Source organism: Medicago sativa, chromosome 5 (genome assembly GCF_051527215.1).
Source record: "Medicago sativa cultivar Bolivia chromosome 5, Bolivia_mono, whole genome shotgun sequence".
NCBI lineage: Eukaryota > Viridiplantae > Streptophyta > Magnoliopsida > Fabales > Fabaceae > Medicago > Medicago sativa.
Genome location: NC_140753.1, coordinates 24,256,140 through 24,267,228, shown reverse-complemented (window position 1 = coordinate 24,267,228; position 11,089 = coordinate 24,256,140). Strand labels below are relative to the sequence as shown.

The following is an 11,089-nucleotide window of genomic DNA, read 5'->3' as shown; positions in this document are numbered from 1 at the left end:
ACCAATTTTATTAGTGGCTTAATCGGCTAGGAATTATTTCGGGTACAAGGCTAGGGATTAACTACAACACTCGTTTTTTGCTATCGCTTTCGATTCTCCGATTGGTCTAGTCATCTCTCCGATCTAACCTGTTTCAGTTTGCAGAACTCGATTTGGAGTTTCAAATCTGGTATCCATCTCTACACTCTTCTGTTTTCAACATTCTTCCTTTATTTCTTCAAATTTCATTTCTCTATCGTTTTTATTGCTGATTGGAAAAATACATTTTCATAGAAAATTCACTTTTAACTTTGATTCTTCATAAAATTCAAGTAGAAGGAACACGCAAGTGGATGGTGGGATTGAATCCCACAAAAACAAAAAACAAACCTAAACCCTACCCACAAGGGTTTATGAACTACCCTTTTGGGCCTAGTGCGTTCATCCGGATGCATTTTGAAATTTAAGCTTTATTATAGATATTTCAAGCCATGGATGTATTAATGAGTCTGTTAGGTTTAACACTGCGTCGTGATCATTGTAGATGCACATCGGTGTTGAAGTTTGTGGTTCGGTAACAAAACATCGTATGCGATGTTGTAGGTTGTTTAGAAATATACACTGCAAGTCTTCACTTAAATCAGCCTTTTGTACTAGCAGTAACCACATAGAATATGTAATGCTAGTTGGAGAATGATGGGCAGCTTGCAAATTTTGACAGAAACTCTTTGTAGCTTAGAGCTTCGATGATGAACAGATGAATTGAATGAGAAGGATGCTAATGGTTATTAGTTATTACTAAGATCACAAATACTTAAGAATTGATCCTGGTAGATTTGAGATCTTGAGTTGATGGCGTTGAATGGTCTCTGAGTTGGGTTGTTCCGCCAGCGGTAGCCTTCTTCTTTGGAGGAATGAGGGTAGTGTACCTGCACACAGTCCGACGGTCAAATCAGTAAGCGCAGTGGAATGATTGGTACTTTAGGGTAAAAGTGAGTGTATCTGACCCAGTGTCTATGAGCTACTCCCTCCGTTTCAAAATGAGTGTCGCTTTAGCCAAAAAAATTTGTTTCAAAATGAGTGTCGCTTTCAGTTTCCAATGCAATAATAACTTTTTCTTTTCAATTGTACCCTCCAATTAATACTCTGCACACTACTTCCAAAGTATTACTTTTAAAACTAACCAATAGTTAATAAGGATAATTTGGTAAAATAACCATTCTCTTTCTCTTAATCATTGCATTTCTTAATATGTGTGTAAACACCTAAAACGACACTCATTTTGAAACGGAGGGAGTAGTATTTATAGTGTAGGTTTCGGGTTTTGTCCCTTGAACCTTGACCTGGACAGGTGTTCTGTGAGGGACAGCTGCAGCCCTCAAGGGACAACTATGAACAGACAATGAGAGGATGGCCTTGGATCAGGACGGAAGGGTCTAGGTCTCTTCCAGGGGTCATTATTTTCGTGCGGTCCTGCCTAAGGTCCATACCATAGTCCTTATGGGCCTTAGAACATATGTTGGGTTGGGCCTCGGTCCAGACAGGAACAAGAACCCACATTGTTTTTGTAGCAGATGAAGCAGAATTCTTAGCTGATACAAATGCATCAATGAAAGAAGTGGGCATAATAAATGATACACACGAGTATTATATGTTTTAGATTCAAATAGTAGTTTGTAACCTTGCCTCTTGAAATTATGCATGCAATTTAGGTTTATTTGTTATTACTACCATTTTTCTGTCTTTTTTTAATATCAAATTCATTTTACTCTAGTACATGAGCATAAATCAACAATAATGATTTTTAAACATACAGACGAAAATAAGACCAAGTTGCTTCTAGATATCATAACATGGTAGTCCGAGGCAGAAGATCTAAACGTGCTCAAGGGAGAGGTCGCAGTGATCTACCACAACCTTCCACTTCCCTAGGTAAGGACTTTTTTTAATGCTGAGTTTGCAATAACAAATTTTCTTAAATTTGTGAACTAGTGTCTCTGAATCTGTAGAAGTTTATTTATATCACCCTTTTAGCATTACTTGTGGCTTCAGACAAGCATTACTTGTGACTTCAAACAAATTTTCTCAACTTTGTAAACTATTATCTTTGCAGCCACTATGTGGATCTCACTATTTCTTGCTGTATAGGCGTCAAGACTGACAAGAACAGAATTCAAAAGAAAGGACCAGTAAAGGGTTTTGATGCATTAAACAATAAGCAAAAATTTGCTCCTTTCAATTCTGAACAGAATGATGAAGACAATAACTACAATGATGGTGAAGATGAAGAGATGCAATTCGTCAATATTTATCAACAACAACTACAGGCGACTGTTGCGAATAATTCAAAAAAATGTATTGAAGCTGGTAGAGGATCCCATGTAGAAACTGACAGGCAAAAAGTTATATCTTTAGAGGGCGCTTCTAACCCGTAAGTCACTTGCCACTTCTGTTTTTCTTTTTTGTTTGATATTTATGGTTTGATTTACCAAGAAACAGAAATAGGACTTGTAGAGTTCTTGCCATGCATTTGTAGAAGCTGTAGCTTGTATATATTGATATATCTCGTAATATACTCATAAAAATAAAACCAAGTTGTATATAATCATCTTTAACATGGAAATCAGAGGTAGACGGATTACTCGTGGTCAAGGGAGAGGTCATAGTGATCTACCAGGGCCTTCTCAACCGTGCATTGATCCACCGCCACAACCAGTACATACTTCGGTTTCCACAGGTATTTAATTTTATAGGTTCTTGCATATGGTGCTTGTTGCATGTTGTAATTGCATATGATGCCTATTGGTTAATCTCCCTATTTCTTGATCTATAGGCGTCAAGAACGACAAGAATCGAATGCAAAAGAAAGGCAGGGGCAAAGGGCTTGATCCATTAAATAAGAAGCAGAAATCTACTGCTCTTAATTCTGAACAGAATGAGCACTGCGACATTAATGGCGAAGATGAAGAATTGCAACTCATCGTTGACAAAATTTGTCAATCAAAACTACACAAGCAGCAAGCAACTGATGCAAATAATGTGGAACGGTTAATTGGATCTAATTTTGGACTTTCCAACAATGTGAGGTCATCAAGTGTAGGATATCATGTAGAAGCTGATACGAGAAAAGTTATATCTGTAGAGGGCATATCTAACCCGTAAGTCACTGGTCACCTGATTTTCATTTCTGTTTGATCATTTATGGTTTGGTTTACCAAGAAATAAAAAGCCAAATGCTGACAAGTTCTGTCGCGGCCCATGTTAAGAAATTGAAAATAGTTGAAAATGGTGTATTCAATTCCTTAAAAGTTAAAATACTGTTCTTTTCTAGACAATATACCTGTATTTGGTTTCTTAACATGTGTCACCAGGGCCCTTGTTAGCAAGACCGTAAAATAAACAAAGAACTTGTTCTTGCCATTCATTCGTAGAAACTGTAGTTTGTATATATTGATATATTTCGTAATATACTCATAAAAATTAGACCAAGTTGTAAATAAATATCTTTAATATGGAAATCAGAGGTGTTGGAAGTAGACGTGGTCGAGGGAGAGGTCGAAGTAATCTACCAGGGCCTTCTCAATCGTACATTGATTCACCACCAGCACATACTTCGGTTACCCCAGGTATTTAATTTTATAAATGTTTGCATATGGTGCTTGTTGCATGCTGTAATTGCATATGATTCATATTGGTTGAGCTCCCCATTTCTTGTTCTACAGGTGTCAAAAATGGCAAGAATAGAATTCAAAAGAAAGGACGGGGTAAGGAAATTGATACATTAAATAGTAAGCAGAAATCTACTGCTTTTAATTCTGAACAAAATGACGAACACTACACCAATAATGTTGGGGAAGATGAAGAATTGGAACACATCTCAGAGAAAACTATTCAAGCACAATTACACAAGCAGCAAGCAACAAATGCAAATAATGTGGAAAACTATAATGGATCCAATTTTGGACTTTCCCACAATGTGAGGTCATCAAGTGTGGGATATAATGTAGAAGCTGACACAAGAAAAGTTATATCTGTTGAGGGCATCTCTAACCCGTAAGTCACTGATTACTTGCCATTTTTCTATTCTGTTTGATCATTTATGGTTTGATCTGCAAATAAATAACAAAAGTCAAATGCTATTAATTGCTCTAGAGGCATATATTAAGGAATACAAAAAATATAAATATTGTCTTGAAAGTGGTGTATTTAATTCCTTAAAAGTTAAAATATTGTTCTTTTCAAGACAATATTCCTGTATTTGGTTCCTTAACATGTTCCTGAGGACATTTGTTAGCAAGACCCTAAAAAAAACAAATAACATGTAGTGTACTTGCCATGCATAAGTAGAAATTGTAATTTGTATGTATTGCTATATTTCATAGTATATATTCATAAAAATAAGACGAAGTTGTATATAAATATATTAGTGTGGCAATCAGAGGTAGAGGAATTAGACGAGGTCAAGGGAGAGGTTGTAGTGATCCACCAAGGCCTTCCCAATCGTGCATTAATCCTCCTCCACCACCAGCACATACTTCAGCATCCCCAGGTATTTCACTTTGCATATGGTGCTTGTCACATCATGTAATTGCATATGAGGCATATATGTGGATCTCATTATTTCTTGTTCTACAGCTGTTCAGAATAACAATGACAGTGTTCAAAGGAAAGGACTGGTTAAGGGGTTTGATGCATTAAATAATAAGCAGAAAGCCACTGCTTTTAATTCTGAAAATGATGAATACTATGGTTTTAGTGATGGTAAAGATGAAGAGATGCAGCTCATCATGGAGAAAATTTATGAACGACAATTACTCAAGCAGCAAGCAGCTATTGCAAATAACGTGACAAAATGTATTGGAGACAGATTTGGACTTTCCAACAATGTGAGGCCATCAAGTGGAGGATCCCATGTAGAAGCTGATAGGAGAAAGGACTTGTCTGTAGAGGGCATCTCTAACCCGTAAGTCATTTGTCACTTCTGTTTTATCGTTTATGGTTTGATTTATCAAGAAATAAATAAACAAAAAACATATACATAATGTATATTAGACCAAGTTATATATAAATACTTTTAACATGACAATCAGAGGTAGAGGAATTAAACGTGGTCGCGGAAGAGGTCGTAGTGATCCACCAGGGCCTTCTCAATCATGCATTGATTCACCAGCAGAAGCTGCACATACTTTGGTTTCCCCAGGTATTTCACTTTATGTAATGCTTGCATATGGTGCTTGTTGCTTGCTGTAATGGCATATGTTGATGTGCAAGTTTTTGCTGTCATGCTTTTGTTGTAATCAAATAACACAAAGAAAAACTGTTATACTTAGACAGCGGAACATGTGATCAAATATATCACTGGTTTATTTATTGTCTTATATGTTTCCCCTGTTTTCTCCTTTATTTCTGTTTTATCATAATGACTCATAAGCTTAGAAATAGAATTGCACAGCGGTAATTTTCCATTGCTTTAATGATGTAATGGTATTTTTTGTTATCCTGAAACTTCAAGGTGCTGCAGCCGACTATGGTAGCTGGCAGAATGCTCACCCCACATTCTTTCACAGAGGTGATACTTCTGCCACAATGGGTGAGTGAGTTAAGCTTAGCCTTTCATTTCTGTACTTTTCTACTCACAATATATATGTCAAGGTGCGGTGAGCTGTGAGGCTTGGAAATCTCCAACATGATATATATAATTTCTTTTAAGTATATGATTGGCATAATCTTCAGGCACTTGGCATGTGTTATTTAACAGCTTGCATTGTTCTACAGGTATGAAGAATGACAGGAACAAGATGCCAAAGGAAGGACTGGTTAAGGGGCTTACTGCATTAAATAATAAGCAGAAATTTACTGCTGTTAGTTCCGGAGAGAGTGATGAATACTCTGACTACGATGATGCGGAAGATGAAGACCCTGACTATGATGATGGGGAAGATAAAGAGATGGAACTCATTCGGGAGAAAAGTTTTGAACAACAATCACTCAGACAACAAGTAGCTGACACAAATAATGTGAAACAATGTAATGGAGGCAATTCCGGAGTTTCCAATCATGGGAGCATGGACAGTGCATCTTCAGATTCTGACCCACACCCAACTCATCCACCAGGCAACAACCCAACTTCACTGCTTGTGAGTGGAAGATCTGGTGTAGGTATTGATAGAAGAAAAGTTATATCTATCGAGGACAGCTCTAACCCGTAAGTCTCTTGGACCAAAACCATGTTAATTTTGCTTATGCACTAGCTCAAGACATGCCATCTCAAATTGTATCTTAAATGTTTGTAATTGTATTCTTAAGCCATTTTAAAACACATGCTTGCTTGTTTTATTGCCAACAATACTGTTATATGTGATTAGAGAGGAACTTGAAAATATATATTGTTGGAATAATTTCTGTTGCCGATGTTAGACTGAAGAGATCTGACTTGAGAGGTTGATGAAATGTAAGTGATGTAGAATCCAATGAGACACAATTTTATAGGAGAAAGCTGTAGATCACAAACTGCTATTGTGGTTACACATGATTTCTACACTTTTGTACTAATTGTTCTTCGTATGTTGTTTATTGCTTGTAAGGTGATTTGGAAAAATCTCATGGATGTTTACAACACTTTGTACCAAAGAGCGTATAGTAGAATATTAGCGATTTGTTCAAATTTTATTACGCTAAGCGCTATAGCTGCTACTTGACAACACTGAATATACAAAAATAATCTTGTATAAAATTATGCACTTCAATTATCATTATGGCTTTTTACCTCTTTCACATGCTAGTTGGAATAAATCAGTGATAAATTGTGTGACATGATAGAACTATCAAGCAAAGTAGATATGGAATCATGTACATAATCAGCACTCCCTTCCTGATGGAAATGGATATGACATCCACACCAACACCATCATATATAGTATAGCAAGCAACATGACATCAAATGAATATATTTATATTCATTGATGTATATATTTATATTCATTGATGTATAGTAGACTTTGTCAATTGCCAACCTAGCTGATGGCACAACTCCAATGTAAACCATACCATATTACTGGCATCATGCCATATCTAATTTGCCAAACCAATTTCTTACTTCGAGTTTAAATCCCTTGCAGGAGGAGGTTTGTTCCCCAAAGTGTTACCCGTGAAATTATATCTACTGTGATTGCACGGATGCCTACTCCAGCTGCGAAGTGGAAAGATTATCCAATTGAAATGAAGGATGAGTTATTTAAGGAATTCATGGTAAGTAGTTATGTTTTCTAACATCGTTTTATTTTATCTTAAGAAAATTTATTTATATTATATATTGGTGCAGGGTAAATACAATTTTGCATCGGATTCTGAACGCAATATTGCAAGAATAGTGTGGAACAGAACATGTATGGACCGCTATCCTGATCATTTAAAAAATGCTAGAAAAACGGCCTTACGACAGGTGAACTCAACAAACTTAGCTGATACTAAGGGGCATGGGCCCAAAGGACTGAAGCCAGAAGTATGGAATGGTTTGGTTGACATCTGGTTGAAACCAGAGTGGATGAAGAAGTCGGATGCTAATCGATGCAATAGAGCCGCCAAACCTGATTCAGCGTTGCACACCGGAGGCTCGATAAGCTTTAGAGAACATAAGAAGAGGATGGTAAATAATAAATATATACAATATTTTCATATACAATTATACTTATATGCTTTATATTTTGGGCTTTTCCCCTACAGTCCACCAAACAAAATGTATTATAATTTCAATAAATGTTAATTATAGGAGGAAGAGATGAAGCAAGAAGTTTCCTATAGAGATGTTTACGCTCATGTTCATAAGAGGAAAGATGGGGGATATATATCTCGGCGCTCAAAGAAATTGATCGTAAGTTAATTTAAAATACGCACAAGTTAATATATTATATGGATGCTACATAATTAATTTATGGCTCTTGCTATTAGGAAATTATTTACTAAAAAGTCAAATAGTTCAATTTCCAATGCATTGAATACTCAAGTTCCAAAGTTCTAAGAACATTAACTTACTATTTTAGACTTTTAAAGAGTGCCATTAGGGCGCTCGTTAACATTTCCCTTAATTTTATTTATATTTGTGATGCTACATATAGTTGATTATTTGTATATGTGGTAAAATGATTCTTGATATATTGTTTTAGGATTTATATGACACTATGATGTTGGAAAAGTATGGAGAAGATTTTTCCATGCATCCAGAGTTTGATTCAGAAGTGTGGGCAGAGGTGTCGGGTATGAATAAGAAGAGGAGAGCTTATGAAGCTCCTAGCTTAGTTATTGGCAATTCTAGACCCATGTCTACTTCACATGCAGATGCCGGTGGTCCCTCCCGCACTGTAGCTCCAACTGAAGAATATATTAAGGAAGCTGTAAATACAGCGATGACTTCTTTTGTGCAAACGCAATTAGCACCTATGTTGCAGCCCATCCTTTCTATGATTGGTAACTCCATGCGACAAGCACTGTCGAAAGGTAGAGTAGCTGAGATAGACAGTGATGATGATTGAGTTGTTGAGGTGGTTACATTATCCAACTCAGCTATCTTTTGTTACTCTGTTTCTGTTTTATGGCCGCTGAGAACAAGCAACTGTTTATACGGGCATGTGGACATCGATTGCCTATAGTATTACTGATTAAGGCTACTAAATATTATGCTATGTTTTTACATTTAAATTGATTAGGTGCAACTGAACGTACTTTTCTTTTTGAAGCATTGGAACTGACTTACTTGTTGTATGAATATGTGAAATGCAGGAGTTGCATTCAATTCTCCCCACATTTTGATAAGGATTCGTATTTGGTATCATTTCAATTAAAACGTTTTATAAATAAAAAAGCTACACAAATTTAATTATAAATCATCTATAAATAACTCTGATTTAGCTTAATAACATTTTATTGATGATTAGCTACAAATTAGCTAGATAGGAAATATTTCACTAATTTGATCATTTTAAGTTGTGACTATTTTCACTAATCTGTTAATTAGCTACCAAATTTGTCTTACTAGTTTTTAAACAAAACTTTGAGAGAGATTCCCTACAAAAAACAAATAAAACTTTCAGATGGATGAAATATACTGGCCAGTCGGCGAACCTGGAGGGTTTGCCCCGGTTTGAACTGGATGTCCGGGCCGGTTTGTGGCATGAAGAGGATCGTACATGGGATATTTAACCTGCAAATGCTCAATTTTACCAACCTCAAGGATAACTATTGTGATAAGAGTAATGCTGAATCTCGCGACAAGTTGTATCACGAATTTGTCCCGATAAGCATGCAAACATCCCATTGGTAAAAACTTGCATTATTTAACTATTAATTGAGAGCTATATAAGACCATGACCACTTCACATCTAAATATTAATTTTATATAGCTTTATATGCTTTCAATTGGAATGAGGCATTGAGTTATTGAGTGGTTTAAAAGGGATACTGGAATAACGTGTGACGGTGAATTTTTTTCTTTGAGGGCGTGTCCTTTTTCCTTTCAGACACATGATCTTGTTTTTTTTTTTTTTTTTTTTAATACAATAGTAGTATATATGTGAAAGAAATGTAACAATCAGTGTATTCGGGATAATCGTGAGCAAAATGGTTCGGGAAATATATCATCACTCTTGTGATAATAATAATTGATAATTATATTTGGTTTTTCCTCTATTTTTTTGGTAGATATAATTATATTTAGTTTATTTAAAAGAAATCTCGGTTAAGAGTAACTTACGTGATAATAATATATCTTATCTTGGTATATCTATAACTGTATGTAAGAGGTATACATGTTTTTGAACTGAATTGTTTTCCAGCTCTATCTTTCATTTAAACTATTTTAATATTTTTATAATAGTACTTAAATTATCAATTAAACAATTTGTTACATCTCATTAAAAAATGAACAATATACAAGAATCGGAGGAACAATATTGTACATCGTAAAAATACTCTATTTTGATCTTTAAAATAAATTATTGTATTTAGATGCAACATTTTTCTTCTAACTTTATCTAACTTCATTATTATTTTTTCTGAGTAAAAAAAAACTATATTATTTTATCGTCCCTTGCCAATAAAAATCGAAAGATAAAAACATTATTGCCCAACTTGACGCTAGCCATTTTGGATTGGCTTTTTATATTTTAAAATTAACATTTTATTCAAAATTTATCGTATCACTTTCATAAATTTGCAATGGACTTTCTGAATTTTTTATATAAACATAAATTTGCAATGAACTTTCTGAATTTTTTCCATATCCTTTTGAACCACAAGTTGAAGAACTGGACCAAGATGATATATGTTTTTGGATTTTGAGTTGCAGGTATAACTTTAAAATTAGAAGAACTCACATAATCAAGAAGTTGTTCATTCTCATTGACAAGATTTTCGTCTTCTTGATCAACGTGACTTTACACCCTGCACTCTAACATCATTCACAATTGAATGATCTTTGGCATTATCATTCACTAGAAGTTTGACACTTTAACTACATGGTAATGTACTTGCTCAGTACGAGTGTCCTCTACAGGATGATGGATCTCAGTATCATCTTGCTCTTCACTATCATTAACCTCAGGTTGGCGTTCCTCTTCATTGTTCACACTCATGTTGGTCCTTAGACGTACGTATTTTATTGTTATCGTTCGTCCTCTTTAGATTGGTCTTTTTCATAATTTGGAGCGGTCTTAGGCGGGATATTTCAGTGCATTCCTTTGGATACTCCTCCTGAGGTTGTTCATATCCAATGGTAATAGGTCAGGAAGAATCACCCTTCGATTTGGGTTTATCCAGCTTCACCCTATCCCCCTTGTTTTTTATGTGCAACATGTTGCAAAGAGAAACTGAGTGTTCTGTAGAACATAACTCAGGCAACCTTTCGTAAAGAATATAAACATAGAATGCAAATCTTTCACGCTCCACCATCACCTCGTTAAAGATTCTCTTTGGTGGGTCAATATTGATAAGAACGCGATCATAGTGGCCAAACACTCTCCTTTGAAATCAGGTTCCCACTTTGAGATGTGGAACCACCCTGGTCACAAATTATAGGTACCAATTGACCGGGCTTCATCTTATCTTTGGGATTGGTGAA

The 11,089-nt window shown here is 35.4% G+C and overlaps 1 protein-coding gene across 4 annotated transcripts; it reads left to right on the top strand.

The window, feature by feature from the left end:
• Positions 1 to 8,836, top strand: LOC146921208 (uncharacterized). 4 transcript variants are annotated; one of them, XM_085714632.1, is made up of 16 exons: positions 1 to 169; positions 1,796 to 1,911; positions 2,128 to 2,410; positions 2,607 to 2,716; positions 2,813 to 3,137; positions 3,502 to 3,605; positions 3,702 to 4,032; positions 4,419 to 4,528; positions 4,615 to 4,942; positions 5,070 to 5,179; positions 5,492 to 5,569; positions 5,755 to 6,184; positions 7,098 to 7,227; positions 7,301 to 7,624; positions 7,748 to 7,849; positions 8,142 to 8,836. In XM_085714632.1, the coding sequence occupies exons 2-16, from the start codon at positions 1,833 to 1,835 to the stop codon at positions 8,505 to 8,507; spliced, it is 3,210 nt and encodes a 1,069-aa protein (XP_085570758.1). In that variant the 5' UTR covers positions 1 to 169; positions 1,796 to 1,832; the 3' UTR covers positions 8,508 to 8,836. The 4 variants fall into 4 exon arrangements, with proteins under 4 accessions (XP_085570758.1, XP_085570759.1, XP_085570757.1 ...); XM_085714633.1 differs by having other exon boundaries at positions 4,407 to 4,528; positions 5,492 to 5,548; XM_085714631.1 differs by having other exon boundaries at positions 4,407 to 4,528.
• Positions 8,837 to 11,089: the final 2,253 nt, after the last annotated feature.